Genomic DNA, 22900 nt, shown 5'->3' with positions numbered 1-22900 from the left:
AATAAATCTTTTAAATTTATTTATTTTTAATTTTTATTTAAAATTAATGTATAAAATATATAATATAAAAGTAGGGTAATAAAAAATAAGATTTTTTAAAATATTTTTTTAATATGTAATTATAAAAGAATAAAAATAAAAATAAATTTAATAATGAGAATTGATTTTATTAATAACAATAAATAAATAAATATTTTAGTGTTTATTTTTAAAAATCAACCCCACTGCTTAAATACCAACATCACTATAGTATTAATTTTTAAACACCAACATCACTATGGTACTAGTGTTTAAAATTCCGACCGTGTGGGACCGCCAGGATGGTAAATTCTACCTTTTACTACAGTGGTGTTTAAAAATCAAAACTACAGCTTAAACACCAACACCACTATGGTGATGATTTTTTCAAAAATAAACATCACAACTTAAACACTAATACTGTTGCCGTGTAGACTTTTTAAAAATAATAAAAAATGAGATATTTGGACTCCGAAGCAGTACAAAACCTAAATGAGTTTGATCGAAACTCTCTAAATCTATTAATAAATTTTGATCGAAAACTATTGATGGATCAAATTGGACATTAGAGAGTAGTACAATAACGATATATATATATATATATATATATATATATATATATATATATATATATATATATATTTGGTATGCTGCGCGCCAGCTTCCTACGCACCCGTGCGCGACAGCGGGATCACCGTCCATCACGCGTGATCACGAGGATCTGACCGTCCAAAAGTGGGAATGCATAGTGCTCCCTCGCGCTGACCCGCCGTTGTTCCCGCCGCTGCCGCCTCGCCGTCCGGCCACCGCCGGCCATCGGACTGGGCCCGATTGACGCGACACTCACCGGCGTGCCGATCGGCACCGGATTCCGGCCGGATTATGGTCGGAATCTGGCCGAATTCGACATAAAACCGGCGAACCCAGCACGCGGCCACTGTGGGCCAAATCACGGCCGGAGACCGGCCGAGGAAGGAACGCCGACCGCCGGCGGTCCTTCCTCGGCCAGTCTCCGACCGCGATTTGGACGAAAATCGGTCGCGATTTGGCCCACAGTGGTCGGGTCTGCGATTCGGCGGTTTTCGATCGAATTTGGTCGGATTTCGACCACTATTCGATCGTAATCTGGTGCCGGATGGGCGCCGGCGAGTGGGCCGTCGATCGGGCCTGGGGCGGCGGTCTCCAGTGGTCGGACGGCGTGGCGACGGCGACGGTAGTGGCTGGGGGTCGGGGGTGTCGCACACGGGTGCATAAGAAGCTAGCACGCATATAGCTGTCAATTTGGGTTAGGTCTGCCGGGTTGGCCCAGCCTCGCCAAGTAATTTAGGCGGGTTGGAGTTGAAATTTTAACACTCACCGGCGCACCGATCGGCACCAGGATTCCGGCCGGATTATGGTCGGAATCTGGCCGAATCCGGCCGGAAACCGGCGAACCCAGCACGCGGCCACTGGGGTGGAAAGTCCTAGTGAGTAACGCCGGCCGCCGGCGGTCCTTCCTCGGCCAGTCTCCGACGACATATTTGGACGGAAATCGGGCGCGATTTGGCCCACAGTGGTCGGGTCTGCCGATTCGGCGGCGATCGAATTTGGTCGGATTTCGACCACTATTCGATCGTAATCCGGTGCCGGATGGTGCGTCGGCGAGTGGGCCGTCGATCGGGCCTGGGGCGGCGGTCTCCGGTGGTCGGACGGCGTGGCGACGGCGACGGTAGTGGCTAGGGGTCGGGGGTGTTGCACACGGGTGCATAAGAAGCTGACACGCATATAGCTGTCAATTTGGGTTAGGTCTGCCGGGTTGGCCCGCCTCGCCAAGTAATTTAGGCGGGTTGGGTTGAAATTTTATCAATCCATTTTAAGATGGATTCAGATGGGTTGGCCCGCCTAGGCCCGCGACCCGCATGGGTTGGCCCGCGGCGGGCTTGGGTTGGCCCGCGGGTTGGGTTGGGCCGCGGCGGGCTTGGGTTGGCCCGCGTGTTGAGAAAGTTTATTTATTTATTTTAAATTTTAAAATTAAAGTAGAAAACTTAATGAATATGTGGGTTTGATCTATTTAAATTACAATTCAAGTTTAAAAATTATAATTCAAACTTAAAAATTTTAACTTAATCCATTTAAATTATAATTAAAATTTAAAATTTTTAATATTTTTTATTTTTTAATAGGCCCACGGGTTGGCCCGCCTAACCTGCGGCCCGTCTTGAATTGGGTTGGAAATTTCGTAACCCGCCTAATTGGTGGGTCGGCCCGCTCCGCCCGGCCATTTGATGGGCCCGCTATGGGTTGGCCCACCCCGCCATGGGTTGGCCCGTTTGACGGCTCTAGGCACGCAGCATAGCATTCTCTCTCTCTCTCTTATATATATATATATATATATATATATATATATTTTTGCGACGGGATATATATATATATATATATATATATATATATATATATATATATATATCCTAGTACTATAGTGATATTGGACTTTAAAAATCAATATCATACCCATTTTGATATTTAAGTTGTGGGATTGATTTTTTAAACAAATATCAAAGTGATTTTTTAAATTCATTATTATTATTTTATTAATAAAATCTTATTAATTTATTTTTATTTTTTATTCTTTTATATTTAGATATTAAAAAATAGAAAAAATATTTTTTTTAATTTTTAAACATTATTTTATATTTTTTTATTAAAGTTTTAAAAATAAAATTAAAAATAAATAAATTAAAAGATTATCTATTAAAGTTTAAATTAAAATTTAATTTAACTTAAAAGAAAAAGAGAAGAAAAAAATGATTGTGGGCAGAGAAGTAAAATGAAAATGAAATGCACCTTTTGCAAAGAATGAAATCTAAATACACTTTTTGTATATTTTGAAATTTCATATGCACCTCTAACAATTTTATGTTCTCGGACTTGGCCCTATTAATATTTAAATTTTTCAATAAATTTTTTAAACTAAATTTTATTTTTAAAATTTTTTATACTTGTAAAATTCATAAGCCATCGTTAAAATCCTTTCCATTGAATAAATTCTTTTAATATTTTAAATTATTGTATTTATTTGTCCTGTTAATTTAGCTATCAACATACCTTTCGACTTTGAGAGAACGTAACACTTCACGGCTCATAATTTAAAATACTTAATTTCAAATTGTTAATTTAAAATTAAAGATATAAAACTAAAATGTTGGATGACAGAATCATAAAATAAAATCAATTGTAGATATTAAACTTAACAGATTGTAGAATTCAGCTTTCTAAATCATAAAATCAATTTCTCCTATACACTGCAGAACAGAACAGAAGGTATAGTTGACCCACAATAACAGGAGGATGAACGACGATAACCAACACACGACACACGATAACTAAAAGCTACTCTAAAGAATGACAACACACAGGACCAGGAAAATTAAGAACATTCAAGTGGAACCAGCCGGCTGGAACCATCTGATCAGACGTGCGGTATCGCCGGCGGCAGCAGAGGAACAGGGCCATGCCCACCGCCAAAGCATTGAGACGGGAAAGCCAATGGTGGGCGCCGAAGAGGAGGACTGGAAGAAGAAGAAGAAGCTCTCTTGCTTTGACGGCAAACAATCTCCAAGCCGTAGAGAATCATGAAGTCTCGACCGTTCATGACTGCCCACCTCTTATGCATCTCGTGGAAGGACAGTCCGATGACCAAGCAATCGAAGCCCGCCTGATGTGCCACACCGTCGGCTTTCACGTTCAGCATATTCGCGAGCTTCATCAGGCCAACCTCTCCGCCGTGGAGTCCTGGGTAGAACCGCGCCATGTACTTGATGTCGTAGAGTTTTCCGTTAAAAAAGCTACTCGCCGTGGTTATAAACTCCCTCGGTGTCTCCGGCAGAGGCCTTCCGCCGGTAAACATCTTTACCAAATACCCAACATCGTACAGGCCGTGGAACGTCACGAACGTACCTCCGTGATGACTACTGAACAGTTTCTCCCATAGCAGAGCGGCGCAAGGAACAGAAGAAATACCTTCGCGCCGGTTTCTTTGGATGTCGGTACCGCTGTTCTTCAGTAGGTCGATGGACGTCGGCGTGTAGGGGTCGACGTCGGGGTCGAAGTCCGAGAAATTGATCTGCCATGTCATGCCCGGGTGGTTGCCGGCGTCGTCGAAAAGGGCGATTCCTAGCTGGATCATGCAGAGGTTGTCGACATTGTATTTCATGTCGCGGTATATGCGCTCTTCACCGGCATGGCGAGGGGTCAAGCGGAGGAAGCCGGAGAACTCTGTGTCGATGGCGACGATCGGGAAGGACTGGCGAATAACAGAGATCAACTCCATCTGCTCCAGTAAGTTTGCTTCCCAAACGTCGATGATCTCCATTGCTGCAAGCGATTGCTCTCTACTGCTCTGAGTTTCTCTCTGATCTGTTGTTTGCCTCGAAGTAGTTATTTATAAAGATGGATTTACTAATCAGTTGAGTTCAATTCGGAATCTGTTATCACTGCTGCAGTACTCCTAATCCATTTGGAATTTTGGGATTCCGAATTAATTATATTAGGAAAATTTTCTATCTAATCTAATATTTGATCGTTCGGTTAAGAAAATTTTGAGTGATTTCAAATATTTAGGCGGTGTTTGTTTATTAAATAATCTTTTATTTAAAAAATATTTGTTAGTTACGTTTTTTTATTAAAATTGTCACGCTGCCCCTCAGATTTTATTTTATTTTTATTTTTATTTTTATTTTTATTTTAACCTTTACAATTTAAAAGTTTTGAGCATTTTAATTAGGACAATTATTTTTCCTTTAGAACTTTTCGTCTCCTTATTTACCCTTTATGAAAAAATAGGTAATAAAATTAGGATTTTTCATTTCATTTAAATCAAGCTCAGATATGTCATATACGCTTTCACTCATAAATTATTTCTATTCTTAAATCTCGATCGTTGAAGCTTCTCTCGAGTCATGAGTCTTGTATTGTGGGTCAACTATACGCTTTCACTCGTAAATTCCTGATGTACTTGGAGGATTGTAACTCGCTTTCTTCCTTATCATTATTCCTTGTTTATCTTTTTGTGTTGTAACATGTAACTTTTAAATGTTGAATTTTAGTAGTTTTTGAGATTGTTATTATTATTGTATTAGGTGGCATAGATGATCGTCCTATGGATGGTATGGGTATTGTAAGAAAAGTAATAGATAAACTACACTAGACATATGACATTGAGTTAGGAAAAAAGGACTTTGCGTATGATGGGGAGAACTCTTTATTTACCTTGGTGTCTTTCCTCAAGTAAAAAATGAGTTCAATGTGGTGCTTGCATATGATGGGAAGAAATCTCTATTCACGAGATTGTCCAACTCAGTTGAAGAACATAGATATTGTCTAGAGCAATTCCAGTGCGATTACATGAGAATGTCTCTAGTTCTTTGTTCTTCTGTTGAACTAGACAATCTCATGAATAAGGACTTCTTCCCATCATACGCAAGCACTGTATTGAAATCATTTTTGACTTAAGGAAGGGCACCAAGGGTCCAACGACGGTAGGCAACATCATCCTATACCTACAGAAATTCTAGTGCCTAAACATTACGATTATATGAGAATATCTTTATTTCTATGTTCTTCTGTTGAGCTGGACAATCTCATGGCAGATGAGTGAATAGAGATTTTTAGTTTGACATTTCATATGTATTTTGGTCAACTTATGCAATTCTAATTTGACAGATATTTTCTAGTCTTTAATGACTTTAATTCTACCTTGCGTCCATCGAGAACCTCGTAGCTTCATGTTCAGTATGTATTTTTTTGTTAAATTAGAAGCTTAAGGCCAGAAGATATTCATTCAGGTTATAGGTGTTATATAAATATGTTTAATTTTCAAATTGCAATGTTTTTTCAATAAATTCCCAAAGAGCGCACCTAAAGTTTGGCAATACTTAAAAGGCGCACCTAACTTTCATTTTTTTTCCAAATGGTGCATCTAATTCACATTTTACCCCTTCGATAATTTCTAACTTTTTTCTCTTTTTCTTTCCTCTCTCCTTTGCATCGGTATTCTCTTTCTTCTCATTCTCTCTCCTTTGCATGTAATATATATATTTTCTATTTGCCCCTAGGTGAAGTGTAGATGCTGGATGCATAGCGTATTTTTGGTGTAACAACTACCGGTCAAAATTTATGAAAACTCTCACGACCTACTATTCACCCCATCATACGCCTCTTGCTATCTGAATTTACCTCCCTCCATACCTGTGAGGTCGGCTCTAAGGAAGCCACTAAGGTGGCAGATCCACTTTTTTCTCTTCTCTTTATTCTTAAATTAAATTAAAATTTAATTTAAACTTTAATCGACACAAATAATTCTCTTTGTCTTTTTTTTTATGAAAGGTAAATATATAGATCATCAAAAGAAACTGCACAATCATACAGGAGCTCCAATTACGGTAGCTCATATCATGTCTGACGAAATGTCAGATCTGAGCAATCGCCAATGGTAAGCAGTACATGTGCTCTCATGAGTACCATGCTCATCTGTCTCTCACTCTAGTCATGCGTACAAAATCAACTCAGTGTCTGATGTCCTCCGCAGGAAGTCCTCAGATGGTCATGCCATCACGTGAGGGGGGGGGGGGGGGGGGGGGGGGGGGTGTAGCCCTCTCCCAGCTGCTCGACCATGCATACCATCTGCACAAGTGCAACAGCACCCCAACATCCACAATAGTGCACATGAAGCCTCCACCATCAGTCATGTCGCTCGTGAAGCCTCTACATCAATTGTCATCCCCAGCAAGTATAACAGAACTCCATCAACTACCATCATCAGTCTTCTCAAGGCCCCTCCATCAGCTCCCCAACTGCATAAAGTCGTCCCATCAACTGCCTCCACCAGCAAGTGTAATAGGGCTCCTCCATCGCAAGGTCTCCTCCAGCATCTCTCCAACTGCACCAGCCGCTATGAGCACCCAACCGCCATGAGGTTGTACACTTTTAGCAAGTGGCCAGCTATCAACAGATTTGACGTGTTTTTACCGTAGCCATTTCTACGGACTAGATAGATCATTATCGGTGGATCTATTCACCATCCTAAGCTTTTTGGCAAAGCCTCAGCCATTAACGGATTTGGGACGTCTGCTGCGGACTAGATGGGTCTATAGGGGTAGAGCCATGCACCCTTTTTTTTTTACATACATGTGCAACTGTGCATCAACAATCTCACTCATGAATGCCTACTGATCATACTAAGTAGTATGTATGCATGCAATAAAATAATTCTCTTTATCCCTAGGGCGTAGGGCAGATGGTGGGCGCATGACATTTCTGGTATAACAGTTAGGGGTCAAATCTCACGGGAACTCACGACTTGCCATTCACATCACCATACACCTATAGTTTGTGTACCTGAATTTACCTTCCTCTATACCAGTGAAGTCAGCTCTTAGGGGTTGCTAAGGTGGCCGATCCATCTAGTTTTCTCTTCTTTTTTTTCTTAAATTAAATTAATATTTAATTTAAACTTTAATTAGCATAAATAATCCCTTGCATTTATTTATTTTTATTTTAAAACTTTAATAAAAAATAAAAAATATATAAAAGAAAGTTAATAAAATATTAAAAATATTTTTTTTAGTATCTTTTATTTTTAATAATATCTAATTATAAAATAAAATTAATTAGGAAGTTGATTTTATTAATACAAATAATAATAAAATAAAATAAAAATTATTTTGGTGTTGATCTTTAAAAAATCATTTCTAAAGACTAGTGGTGCTGGTCTTCTGAAACAAACACTATAGTATTCTAAAAAATTTAAATCATTTTAAATACTATTGGAAGCACTTTAAAATAGTAAACGATGGCTTATTTGGACTCAGGTTCACCTAATAAACCCATAAGAGTTGGATTGAATCTGATCAAATCTCTCTAGGTCCATTAATGAGTTTTGATCAAAACTCATTGATAGACGTAGATGATTTGGATTTTTGAAATTTTGTAATGAGATGGAATGACTTATTTGGACTTAAGTTCACTTAATAAACTTGTAGGAGTTGGATTGAGTCTGATCAAATCTCTGTAGGTTTATTAATGAGTTTTGATCGAAACTCGTTGATAGACGTAGATGATTTGGATTTTTGTAATTTTGTAATGAGATGGAAGTGTGGAGTGTGCAGAAGGTACATATGGTGAGAAATCCTAGTCCTGAGTCTCCTATATGAAGTTATAAGTTTGTGTCAATTAGCATAATGTCTTAATCTTTCTAAGCCTTGTTAGAAATATTGGGAATCCTTTACTATGATAACAGAGGTAACCCTTAGACTTCCAAGCACTATAGAAACCTACAGAAGTTGGAATGTGTCACGTCCCGGGAGGTCATCCGAAAAATTTCGGCAGCATCTCCCCTGTAACAATGACCTTTCCTAAATACATACAACGATACACGGCCACATGCGGTCGGAATAAGGACTACACGTCCTTCACACACCACACAAATACATCACAGATGCAATATAAGACCTACACGGCCACAACTACTAAACTAATACATGTAACCACAATAAAACGTATAAACGACAAGTCCACACAAACTACATGAGCAACACAGCAAAGCAAAATCAAATACAACTCCACAAATCCACACATACCGTCCAAAACCACAAGTCTACGAAATAGAAGTCCAAAAACCGAATACAACCAAATACCTCGATACTCACAAAATCCAACAGTCAACAATTACAACCCGTAAATTGAGTACAACTAAAATCCATATTAACCACCATATAAAACTTCCTCTAATGTTAGATGGATGCAGTTAGCCAGGCAGATCTCCAAGCTCCAAGTAAATCCTATCCGCTACCTGGGGCGGAAACAAGGCAAACCCTAGGGTATGGGTGATGAGTATTAGATACTAAGTGGGTACAGGAAAGAAGTACATATAAGGATAAATATCAGCAAGAGTTATAACAACAGAAATACAGAAGATATACAGTCTCTACCGTGGATAAATAAGGAAAGGTAAATACTAATCAACAGGTAACAGGATTCATGGTAATATAACATGATATATCTCTACTGAGGTAACAAACGAAGATCAATATTGTGTGACAGATATAAGAATCATGTAAAATCGTGCAATGCATGTCATGACATACAATGCAACAGTCATGTATCATACAAGTGCAACAATCATATATCATACAAGTGCAACAATCATATAACATATAAGTGCAACAGTCACATACAACGATGCAGCAAACAACAATGCAGTATAATACAACAGCAAAAGCAAGCTAGCACCCATACAGGCAGTGCTAAGATGATCGCACCCACGCAGGCAGTGCGTAGCACCCACACAGACAGTGCTATATTAATATAATGATCGCACCCATACAGGCAGTGCATAGCACCCACATAGACAGTGCTATAATACTCTCACCCACACAGGCAGTGAGAGACAAACAACAACAAGCAACGACACCTACTTCTAGCATATGGATGTCATGAGGATCATCTCAATGTATAATAGTTACAGCTAACCAGCATGATCAATATGAATCAAGAGGAGTCATCATAAGTCAAAGATACAAAATTGAGATTGTACTATCAATGGATAGATCAATTAAAGGTCAACCAGTAGGTATCAAGTACCGAATAACTCAAGGTATCAACTAGGTTAATAGGAGTAACAATAGAATAGTATTAGGTCATATCAAAGATCAACTAGGTCATTAAAAGTCAACTAAGTCATCAAAGGTCAAATAGGTCAACTAGCAAGTATCAAACAACAAGTAACACAAGGTATCAACGAGATAAACATCACCAGTAACAAGAGTATCAACAAGATAGATAATACGAACAACATGAATAGTAACAGGATAGGCAAGTAACAGTAGATCATGCACTAGAAATAGGATCCTATAGTGACCAAGTATAGGGTATCCACATGAATTAGATAGTTGTCAACATAGGTCAACAATATCCCGATTAATAGATCAATCGGATGTCATAAGACATGTATCGAGCAGTGTATCATAAGAATATCGTCAGGGTAAAGGATATAGATCACTAGAGTATCAGTAAGGCTATAACATATCATCATAAGGTCAAACAACGACATCAAGCAAGGATCATCAAGAATATCACCTAGTCAACTACCTCAAGCAGCAGGGATAGCAACATAATAGATAAGTAAACAACAAGACATGCACGAAAAATAGACCTGTATTGACCAGATACAAGGTACCCACCTGATTGACGAATCGTCGCAATACGAATCTCTCCGTACAAATCAAGGTCCTGTAATTTAGAATAACCAACATTCACTAAATACAATAATTAAATAATACTTTAACTGAAATTAAGCTAGCCTAACCTAACCGTTCCAATTTATGCAAGGAACTCAATCACCTCCTTCACAGCTAATCTATTAGAATTAACTTCACAAGCATACTACCCCTCTGTTGCCCTAATCAAGCGAATCTCCTGATTAAAATCGAATAGGATAGTAACCGTGTTCAATCTCACCCTAACATAGCACAACCCATCCAGAATCAATCCACAAATTCATTGTTCATCAAAGCAATCAGTCTGAAATCAACAAGGAACTCACCTTCGATTGGATTACATGCCCGAGAGCCCTAATCTTCTTCCCTCCTTTGTTCCATCTGTCATGCCCTGGGAAGGCCATCCTAAAATTTTCGGCAGCATCTCCCCAGTAACTATGACAATTCCCCTAAATACATGCATAAATACACGGCCACATGTGGCCGGAAATAGGACTACACGTCCAATAAATACGCCCAACTATAAACAGATATAAAATAAGGCCTACACGACCACACAACAGCTATCACATGCATACTAACCAACATAATCCAATTTTACATAACGAAAACTTCGTAAATCCAATAAAATGCATAGCCACAATGCAAATCCAACACAACTACAGAAATTCTTCGCAGCAGAAATACAAATCCAAACAAAACACCCAACTATCAGTATAAGTCTAAAACTCTAATACTCACAAAAATCCAACCACCACAAATACAACCATATCAAATGTAGCAAACTTCATACCAACCAAAACACATGGAAACCCTCTGAAGTGAGATGGATACAACCGATTAGATCCCAAGCTCCAAGTACTATCCTCTTATCCGCTACCTGGGGAGAAAACAAGGCAACCCCAGGGTCTGGGTGGTGAGTATAAAAATACTCAGTGGGTACTAGATAAAAGTGCATAATACAGCAAGGTATCAAAGAATATAAGCATGGATATCAACAAATATATTGTTCAACATGATACTACAGGAGCAAGGTCAACATATAATATGAGAATCATGTATGTCATGTCATACAAATGCAGTAGTCATATAACAACAAATGCATAATCATATAACACAAGTGCATTAGCTATAAATGTAGTAAACAACAATAAATGCATGCATGGTCACTGTCTGCACTCTTCACCCCCAGTCACTCAACCCGTGTAGTGAAATGGGTGCAAAACAGGACAACTGCACACCCTCCAACAACAAACCACTACCCATGAGAGGGGAGGAGTAGTCTTCAGGAGAGCTATCTAGCTAGTCCTGGTAGCACCCAACCTGTTCAGTGCTATAATGCTCTCACTCAACATGTGCAGTGAGAGTTAACCACAACAACATGCTTTCATTCAACCTGTGTAGTGAGAGTTAACAACAACAACATGCTACGATGTATAGTTCAACAGATAACTACCAGAACATCAGGATATGCACAACATCAATCATGATAAGTCAACATAATTAAACAACAATTAAGGATACTGGATGGATGATAAACAGATCATATCAAGGTCAATGGTAAGTGTCAAGCGATGAATCAGGCAACAAATATAATACAAATAGCAACAAGGTAAATATGCACTATAAAAGAAGACCTATGTTGACCAAGCACAGGAGTACCCACCACAAGGTAAACGATAAGTGTCAAGCAACGACTATAATAAGAGTAGCAACATGATAATTATGCACTACGAAAGGAGACCTGTGTTGACCAAGCACAGGAGTACCCACCACAAGGTAAACGATAAGTGTCAAGCAACGAATCAAGCAACGACTATAATAAGAGTAGCAATACGATAATTATGCACTACGAAAGGAGACCTATGTTGACCAAGCACAGGAGTACCCACCTGGTATGTCGAATCATCGAATAAGAACCCCTCCGTATAACAGACTCTACAAATCAATGTCCTGAAATTTAAAATAAACAATACTCACTAACTACAATTATCAATTTAATTCTATTAACAACAGTCCTGATACATTACATCATTATTAACCCCACTTAACTAATCCTATTCCAATGTAGCTCAAATTAACCTAATCAATTTAAATCCATTAATCCTAAATCCAATAGATCATTAGTTATCCAATTAATCACTAGATTAAATGTTAATTAATTAATTTGTTAATTAACTAAATTACAAATAATCCAATTTAACCAATTAATAACTTAGTCATTAATTATTTACTTAATTAAATCCTAATTAATTAAATCTTATGTCAATTAACTAGGCAATTCACAACTAATCACATAGACCTAATTAGACGCATTCTACTCTTAATCACTCCCTCAACCTCCGATCAATTCAATCTCAATCCAACAGAAAGAACTCAATCCAATCATCCAATTCAACAGTAACTAATTCAACTGACCCTATAGTACTTAACTCCAACTATACAAATGAGCAACCTAATCAAACAAAATACACTACTGATCAGGAACTTACTGGAGAAAGAAACCTCACAGAGCCTTGCCCTAGAAACCTGTTCCTTCAATTCTTCCTTCCATTCTTCCTTCCTGCTTATTTTGTTGCTTTCCGCATCAATATCTTGACAATAGGAGCAGCACCAAGTCTTTGATGCATCCGGCGGCACAGTTATCGTAGGACGGGTGAAGCGGTATTGGGATTCATTGATAGATCTTCGATCCTACACCGGAGAGGCAGTACTGGTTCATAGCGGACATCGAAAGGCGGTGGCGGTCTGGATTGCGGCAATACTCTAGGCTAGGGTTCTCCTAGGTTCGGCGAACAGAGGGAGAGCAGAGGGGATAATGCGATCGGTGGCAAGCGTCGAGCATCGGGCAGAGAGGGCGGCGACGGTGAGCAGGATGTCTTCTCCAGGTGGTGAAGTCGCGGCGTCGGGCGTCGGCTGGCGACAGGTCGCGGTAGCAGAACGACAGGGGACTGCGGGATGGGGTTGATGGCGAGGGTCGGCTAGGGATTCAGCCTCCTCTTATAGTTCTCGTCGGCGCGAGAAATCTGGCAAAGGCTTCGGCGGCAAACGCGGCGCGGGGGCGGTTGCGATCACGCGGAGGGCTGGTTGCGCGACAAGGTAAATCACGATTTCTTATATTTTTATTTATTTATTTATATTTTTTTAAGGAGTAACAATAACGTTCAAACTGGGGTTTGGGTTTGGGCTAATCTAGCTTAAAACTTAGGGTTTTCTATAACTAATTGATTTGCTTGGTTCACTAATCAAACGACTTCCGATTGGATCCAAACTAATTTTGTTCGTTTCGTCTTCTTAAGACGAAATTTCTAATCTATTCCATTTTGCCAAAACTCTCTTCCATCACGAATCCATTTAAGTCGAACCAATTAAAACTTAGCCTTCAATTGGTTAGTTCTAACTCAAAAATTTCTAAGATATTACATTCTCCCCCTTTAATAAAAGTTTGGTCCCCAGATTTCCTATCTACCTACTACAGTGCTAGAATACTATGTTTCAAATGACTGATTTCTCATTCCGCTGTGCCTTCGTTCTAGTTGTACCAGCAACATATCCAGATTGCGCACTGGCCGACTGGTATCTGAAGGGAATACGGTCTGCCTCCGCTCTGGATGAAACTAACTTTGAGATACTACTGTCGACTAATGAATATACTGATGTACAAGGGTCATAATACTATCAAATATCCTCCGCTAACATTACTACTATAAATTTCTAAGAAGCAAATAAGGTGTATTAGTTAGTTTTACTGACAATGCTTGGAGAGATCATGCCGCTGTCTGTCTCATCTCACAATCTGGATCAAATGCACCAAATACGATGAAAAGTCCATAAGAAACAATGATAAATCCGACGATAAATCCGACCAAAAATTAGACTTCGAAAGCATAAAATACAAAATGCAGATAGACCAAAATAATGACAAATCCAAAAGAACTTAAATAGGACTTCGCAACCTAAGCTCTGATACCACTAAATAGTCACACCCCAGGAAGGCCGTCCGAAAATTTTCGACAGCATCTCTCCAGTAACTATGACAATTCCCCTAAATACATGCATAAATACACGACCACATGCGGTCGGAAATAGGACTACACGTCCAATAAACAAGCCCAACTACAAACAGATATAAAATAAGGCCTACACGGCCACGCAACAGTTATCACATGCATACTAACCAACATAATCCAATTTTACGTAACGGAAACTTTATAAATCCAATAAAACACATAACCACAATGCAAATCCAACACAACTACAGAAATTCTTCGCAGTAGAAATACAAATCCAAACAAAACACCCAACTATCAGTATAAGTCTAAAACTTCGATACTCACAGAAATCCAACCACCACAAATACAACCATATCAAATGTAGCAAACTCCGTACTAACCAAAACATATGGAAACCCTCTGAAGTGAGATGGATACAACCAACTAGTTCTCCAAGCTCTAAGTATTATCCTCCTATCCGCTACCTGGGGAGAAAACAAGGCAACCCCAGGGTCATCGTGGTGAGTATAAAAATACTCAGTGGGTACTAGATAAAAGTGCATAATACAGCAAGGTATCAAAGAATATAAGCATAGATATCAACAGGTATATAGTTTAACATGATACTACAGGAGCAAGGTCAACATATAATATGAGAATCATATATGTCATGTCATACAAATGCAGCAGTCATATAACAACAAATGCATAATCATATAACAACAAGTGCATCAGCTATAAATGCAGTAAACAATAATAAATGCATGCATGGTCACTGTTTGCACTCATCACCCCCAGTCACTCAACCCGTGCAGTGAACTGGGGTGCAAAATAGGACAACTGCACACCCTCCAACTACAGACCACTATCCGTGAGTGGGGAGGGGCAGTCTTCAGGAGAGCTATCTAGCTAGTCCTGGTAGCACCCAACCTATGCAGCGCTATAATGCTCTCACTCAACCTGTGCAGTGAGAGTTAACTACAACAGCATGCTCTCACTCAACCTGTGCAGTGAGAGTTAACAACAACAACATGCTACGATGCATAGTTCAACAGATAACTACCAGAACATCAGGATATGCACAACATCAATCATGATAAGTCAACATAATTAAACAACAATTAAGGATACTGGATTGATGATAAACAGATCATATCAAGGTCAATGGTAAGTGTCAAGCGATAAATCAGGCAACAAATATAATAAAAATAGCAACAAGGTAAATATGCACCATAAAAGAAGACCTGTGTTGACCAAGCACGGGAGTACCCACCACAAGGTAAACGATAAGTGTCAAGCAACGACTATAATAAGAGTAGCAACAGGATAATTATGCACTACGAAATGAGACCTGTGTTGACCAAGCACAAGAGTACCCACCACAAGGTAAACGATAAGTGTCAAGCAACGAATCAAGCAACGACTATAATAAGAGTAGCAACAGGATAATTATGCACTAAGAAATGAGACCTGTGTTGACCAAACACAAGAGTACCCACCACAAGATAAACGATAAGTGTCAAGCAATGAATCAAGCAACGACTATAATAAGAGTAGCAATAGGATAATTATGCACTACGAAAGGAGACCTGTGTTGACCAAGCACAAGAGTACCCACCTGGTATGTCGAATCATCGAATAAGAAGCCCTCCATATAACAATATCTACAAATTAATGTCCTGAAATGTAAAATAAATAATACTTACTAACTACAATTATCAGTTTAATTCTATTAACAATAGTCCTGATACATTACATCATTATTAACCCCACTTAACTAATCCTATTCCAATTTAGCTCAAATTAACCTAATCAATTTAAATCCATTAACCCTAAATCCAATAGATCATTAGTTATCCAATTAATCACTAGATTAAATGTTAATTAATTAATTTGTTAATTAACTAAATTACAAATAATCCAATTTAACCAATTAATAACTTAGTCATTAATTATTTACTTAATTAAATTAAATCCTAATTAATTAAATCTTATGTCAATTAACTAGGCAATTCACAACTAATCACATAGACCTAATTAGACGCATTCTACTCTTAATCACTCCCTCAACCTCCGATCAATTCAATCTCGCCAATACTTACAGGACGAATCCAACATAAAGAACTCAATCCAATCATCCAATTCAACAGTAACTAATTCAACTGACCCTATAGTACTTAACTCCAACTATACAAATGAGCAACCTAATCAAACAAAATACACTGTTGATCATGAACTTACCGGAGAAAGAAACCTCACAGAGCCTTGCCCTAGAAACTCGTTCCTTCGATTCTTCCTTCCTGCTTATTTTGTTGCTTTCCGCATCAATATCTTGACAATAGGAGCAGCACCAAGTCTTTGATGCATCCGGCGGCACAGCTACCGTTGGACGGGTGAAGCGGTGTTGGGATTCATTGATAGATCTCCGATCCTATGCCGGAGAGGTAGTACTGGTTCGTAGCGAGCGACGAAAGGCGGTGGCAGTCCGGATTGCGGCAGTACTCTAGGCTAGGGTTCTCCTAGGGTCGGCGAACAGAGGGAGAGCAGAGGGGATAATGCGATCGGCGGCAAGCGTCGAGCATCGGGCAGAGAGGGCGGCGGCGGTGAGCAGGATGTCTTCTCCAGGCGGTGAAGTCGCGGCGTCGGGCGTCGGCTGGCGGCAGGTCGCGGCAGCAGAACGACAGGGGATCGCGGGATGGGGTTGATGGCGAGGGTCGGCTAGGGATTTGGCCTCCTCTTATAGTTCTCGTCGGCGGCGCGGGGGCGGTTGCGATCGCGCGGAGGAGCGAGTCACGCGGAGGGATGGTTGCGCGGCAGGGTAAATCGCGATTTCTTATATTTTTATATTTTTATATTTTTTAAGGAGTAACAGTAACTTTCAAACTGGGGTTTGGGTTTGGGCTAATCTAGCTTAAAACTTAGGGTTTTCTATAACTAATTGATTTGCTTGGTTCATTAATCAAACGACCTCCGATTGGATCCAAACTAGTTTTGTTCGTTTCGTCTTCTTAAGATGAAATTTCTAATCTATTCCATTTTGCCAAAACTCTCTTCCATCACGAACCCACTTAAGTCGAACCAATTAAAACTTAGCCTTTAATTGGTTAGTTCTAACTCAAAAATTTCTAGAATATTACACCTTCTCCTTACAGCAGTTTAATCACAAACGTTGATCGGATCGAAGCAGCTCAACGAGCTGTGGGGATGGAAAATTGATCAACAACTCCAAAGAGGTTCAAGCTATCAACAAGACCCGACGCAACCACAACCCAATACCTAGCTTAATTATCCTTACCTCTCAGCTTCCTCTTCCTCCAGATCGCAACCGCCGCCAAGTCGAGCTCCCCACCTTGGTAAGAAGGCAAGCCCCCATCGACTCCACCTCCGTTCGTCGGCTCTTCCTCAGCCTCGATTTAGCACAGGTGTTGGGATAATAGATGGCCGAACGAGTCGTCTTTGTTCACAATCGGCCGGGGCAGTGTGGTGGCGAGATCGTGGTGGAGTAAAGTAGAGGAGGGAATCAGAATCGCGGAAAGGGGGGGGAAGAGGCGAAACACACCTCTTAGGGTTTCTCACCACAATCCTCTTTAACAGCCCCTCGTTCTAAGTTCTCCGCCGGCGGACACGGGCTGCGCACGAAGAAGTCGCGAGGCGTGCGGAGTGGCGAAATGGTGGTGAACGGCGAGAAAATCAAGTTATATTGCGGAGTAATAGTGATTTGAATCGGGATTGGGCTAAACCAACCTAAAAACTAGGGTTTTCTATAACGATTAAACCGGTTACTGTAATAAATCAGGTTCAATCTTGGTTCGCTTGGTTTACTAACCAAACGACCTCCAATTTAACTCAAACCAGTTTTATTGGATTCGTCTTCGTAAGACAAATCTTTTCATCCATTTTATTTCATCAAAACCTCTTCCGGCATGAGCCAAATTAAATTGGCTCAGTTTGGCTCAATCTGGGTTTGTTTGGTTCATTAACTAAACAATTTCTGATTTGACCCAATTTAGTTTCGTTGACTTCATCTTTGCAAGATGAGTCCCATTCTCCCGTATCTTATATTTAATAATCTAATGGATTTCAATTTACGATTTTAACATAGTTGTCTTGTTAAATGAGTTACGGTTAATTAAATCTAATCCACTTTAGGTTTAACTTAATTAATCTTCCTAATCTCCCCTTAAACTCCTAAAATTAAGATTAATTTAATTGATAAATTACCTTTTAATTTTTGGTATTCTACAGAATGAGTCCGATCAGATCTCTCTTGGTCCATTAATAAATTTTGATATAAATTCATTAATGCACCTATGATATTTAGATTTCTGAAATTTTGTCACAAGATGGGAGAGGTTCGTGTGTAGAAGGTATATGTAATATCCAATCCTAGTCCTAATAAACGTAGACAAAGTTATGATCACATGCCAATTAGTATAAACTGTGGTGCTGATTTTCGAAGACCAACACCGTAGTGATGCTGGTCTTCAAGTTTTTATCACACATTGTGGTGTTGGTTTTCGAAGACCAATATCATTGTACTGTTGGTCTTTGAAAATTAGCACCATAGTATTCTAAAAATTTTAAATCATTTTGAACACCGATGAGAGAGCCTTAAAATAGTAAAAGATGAGTTATTTGAATTCAGATTCACCTAATAAACTCATATGAGTTAGAATATGTCCGATCAGAGCACTCTAGGTCCATCAATGAATTTTATCCAAAACCCATTGATGGATCTAGACAACTTGAATTTTTGAAATTTTACAATAAGATGGAAGTGTAGTGTGTATAGAAGATAGATATGGTGAGAAATCCTAGTTTTAAGTCTCCTACATGAAGTTATGTGTCTGTGTCAATTGACACAAAGTCTAAAACTTTCTAAACCTTTTGAGCAATGTTCGAAATTTTTTACAATAATAACGAAGGACACCCATGGACTCTCGGCCATTGTAAAAACCTACAGGAGTTGGAATGGGATGATCAAAGCTCTCTAAATCTATCAATAGATTTTGATCGTATTTATTGATGGACTTAGTGTATTAGAATTTTTAAAATTTTGTCATAAGATGAGAGATATGTGTGTAGAAGATGTATATGGTATTCATGTCTAGTTCTGACATCTCTACAATATATTATGTGTCACGTCCCGGGAGACGACCATTCAAAAATTTTTGACAGCATCTCCCCTGTAACAATTCAACTTTCCTAAATACATAATAACAGAGGGCCTACCCGGCCACTCAACAATACAATACATGTGTTTTGTACTACTAAACAACCTGAGTAGAGGCCCACACGCCCATAACTAATCCAAGCACATACATGTAAAATAATATACCACCACAACAACACGTATAAGTCGTAAAGCATCACAACAAAGCAACGATAAACTCTACAAGTCCACGAAAACATAAACAACGCAACGGAATCATAACAATATCCACATCACCATACAAATCATAAATGCAATATCCAAATCCATAGAATACGAATATTAGTGTCAAATCCACTATCTAAAACAATCCAATAAAAACATACGGGATAAAGACAAACACTCCTGCTGTGAGATGATGGGGCAGACTGGCAGACCTCCAAGCTTCAACCAACATCTTTATCTGTTACCTGGGGAGAAAGAAAAGAAAACTCCAAGGTTTGGGTGGTGAGTATACAATACTCAGTGGATATTAGAATGTATTAGAATAGAAATGCACAACACACACACACACACACACACACACACACACACACACACACACATATATATATATATATATATATATATATATATATATATATAGTGAAATAACAGGATAACATACGGTAAAATGAACAAGATCAACATTCAATGAACAACTAATGGGTAACATACCGTACAAGATTAATGCATCCAATGCAACATTCATATAGCAACAAGTGCAACAACCACAATCATATGTAACAACAAGTGCAACAACCATAATCGTAAAATAACAAGTGTAACAACTATCAATGTAGTACACAACCACCAACAATACATGTGCATATAATATGTATGATCATTGTCTGCACTTGCCACCCCTAGACACGCATCAAGTGCAATGAACTCAGGCGCACGATAGGAAAGCTGCACACGCTCCAACAACAAGCCACTACTAATCAAGTGGGGAGCAGACAGGATATCACAGGAGAGCTATCTAGCTAGTCCTGGTTGCACCCAACTTAGCGCAACAATTGCTCTCACTCTTATGCCACTATCATACAGTGTCAAGTGAGGTCAACAACAACAACAATGATCGACACACCTACTTCTATCATGTATATGTCATGATGCTCAATTCAACAAGTTAGGTCTATATCTAATCAGGCATACTCAGCATCAACAAGAACAAGATATCAATCACAGGTAAACAGTATAATGCAATTGTATGAGAGTAAGCAAAAGATCATATCAAGATCAATCAATGAAGATAGCAAGGTTATCAGCAAGGTAATTAACAGCGAAAATTAATCATACATTACAAATAGAATCCTGTGTTGACCAAGCACAGGAGTACCCACCTAGTATGACCAATATCGATACAAGAAACCTCCAAAATAAAATCCTCGTACATAGCCGGATCCGCCAATCAAGGTCTTGCAATTTATAACAGACAACACCACTAAATATAATTATATATCAAATTCTATAACAAGTAAACCCTACTTAACCATTAGCCTCAACTGGATCGAACCTAATCAAATCCAATTACACAACTCAGCCGGTTTAACCCAACCAAGTCCAACTGACACCACTCAACCAGATCAACCCAACCACAACCTAATCCACTTGAATTTTAGTCGGATCTTAGTTATCCTAAAAGCAAAACCACAATACTTAATGTCAACAGAAATCTAATGGAACAACAGTCCAATCCCAACAGCATCAATCCAAGACCCAACAGCCAACACTCTGATGAATCCAAAATAGAACGAACAACCATAACCATTCATCAAGAGAACTCACCTCTGATCCATGCCCTAGAATTCAGCTCAGCCCTAATCACGCTCTGCCCTGATTCCTCCGATCAAGATCTTCACCGATCGATCTCCCAAATCGATCTGTAAACTCCATCAAATTCAGAAATGCAACACAACAGCAACAACCCAAATCGAACAGGATCTCACCTCAGTCTGTTTGCTCACCGGCGAAGGAGGCGGCGACTCCCTGGACGAAGAACGACGACCTCCCGAGGGCTGCGAACGGTGAGATCCAGAGCGCGAAGACGGTGACGCAGCGCAAGGAAGAAGGAGATAGCATCGCGGCGTTCGTAGGAGTCCATCGCCGGCGAGGAAAAACCTTCTCGCATGGTGAGAAACCTTCTCATCGGGCATGCGATGTTGAGCGGAGAAGCAGCGCTCGTGGAAAATCCTCTGCGTGAGTAGAGAAATATGGGGTTCTTCGACGCTAGGGTTCTTCCAGAGGGACGACACCGCACTGAAGGAGAAGCAGGGCCGAACGGCAGTGTTCGCGTGGTGTCAGGGAAGATGATGAACAACTCCTATGGCGCGATTCGGGGAGAAAGGAACAGGATATGCGATTCGGCTCTTAACACGTGACTGCCAAAAAAAACCAAAACAAAACAAAAAAAACCTAATTCATGTTCGATTCAGATCTCTACGGTAGCAGATCAGATTTGATCTTGATTTGCTTGGTTCACTAACCAAACGATCTCTGATTTGATCCAAACTAATTTTGTTCAATTCGTCTTCCCAAAATGAAGCTTTTCATTGCATCCGTTTTGACAAAATCTCTTACATAATGAATCAAACCAAGTTGGTTTAATTTTGATTCAAAATCAAATCATTTGATTCACTAATCAAACGATTTCTAATTTGAACGAAATCAATTTCATTCATTTTATCTTTGCAAGACGAGTTTCATTTTTACCATATCTTACATTATGTGTATGTGCCAAATGTCTAAATCCAAAAGTCATTACTTTTGACTCGAGTATCATAATGGGACGTCCTACACGTCAAATACAAGCTCGTTCAATGATCTACATTTATTACTAGGTGAAATCTCATAACATGCCATATTCGAGCCCAAAAATATTATTTAAGGCCTTTTAATAGTTTTAAAAGAAATTTTATCTTTTTTAAATTATTTTTTGTTCATAACATATCATAGGAATGTTAGAACCCCAGGGCAATTGTGCAACGGTAGGACATCCGGGTTTTGACCTAGGGACCCGCGGTTCGATCCCCAGCTATGGCGTATTTGCAGGAATTTTCCTCAAATGGGGAACGCAATCAAAGGATGCTGGGCATCTGGATTGGCCGCCGTATGTGCTTCCCGATTTACCCTGGTGGTCGGTGGAAAACTTTCGTGGGACCGGGCCGGCCACCCCCAGGGATTGAGTACATGAGACTGACTGGGATTTATCATTTTTAGAACCAGTTATAGACACTATAAATACCTTCACAATACTACCCTCTTCCATTTCTTGATAAAATTTTAAAAATCCAAAACTCCGAAGCAATCAATGAGTTTTGATCAAAATCCATTAATAGACCTAAAGAGTTTTGATCAGATTCATTTCAAGTGCTACGATTTTCTAATGTTTTCCGGAGTCGATATATGTCTAAAGAAATCAATTTGAAGTCATTAACATAGTG

The 22900-nt window shown here is 39.3% G+C and overlaps 1 protein-coding gene across 1 annotated transcript; it reads right to left on the bottom strand.

Annotated features, from left to right (window-relative positions):
- Positions 1 to 3466: 3466 nt before the first annotated feature.
- LOC141817903 (putative CCR4-associated factor 1 homolog 11) lies at positions 3467 to 4369 on the bottom strand. Its single transcript, XM_074705513.1, has one exon. It carries the CDS (start codon positions 4367 to 4369, stop codon positions 3467 to 3469), a length of 903 nt encoding a protein of 300 aa, XP_074561614.1.
- Positions 4370 to 22900: the final 18531 nt, after the last annotated feature.

The sequence above is a fragment of the Curcuma longa genome, unplaced genomic scaffold, assembly GCF_044706935.1.
Source record: "Curcuma longa cultivar G26 ecotype Majalengka, Jawa Barat unplaced genomic scaffold, ITB_CL_G26_1.1 contig_22471, whole genome shotgun sequence".
Classification (NCBI taxonomy): Eukaryota; Viridiplantae; Streptophyta; class Magnoliopsida; order Zingiberales; family Zingiberaceae; genus Curcuma; species Curcuma longa.
Note: the sequence above shows the minus strand (reverse complement) of the source record. Positions and strands in the feature narration are given on the sequence as shown.

Excerpts from the sequence above, each read along its gene's own strand:
- LOC141817903 (XM_074705513.1), bottom strand. The coding sequence starts at position 4,369 with ATGGAGATCATCGACGTTTGGGAAGCAAACTTACTGGAGCAGATGGAG.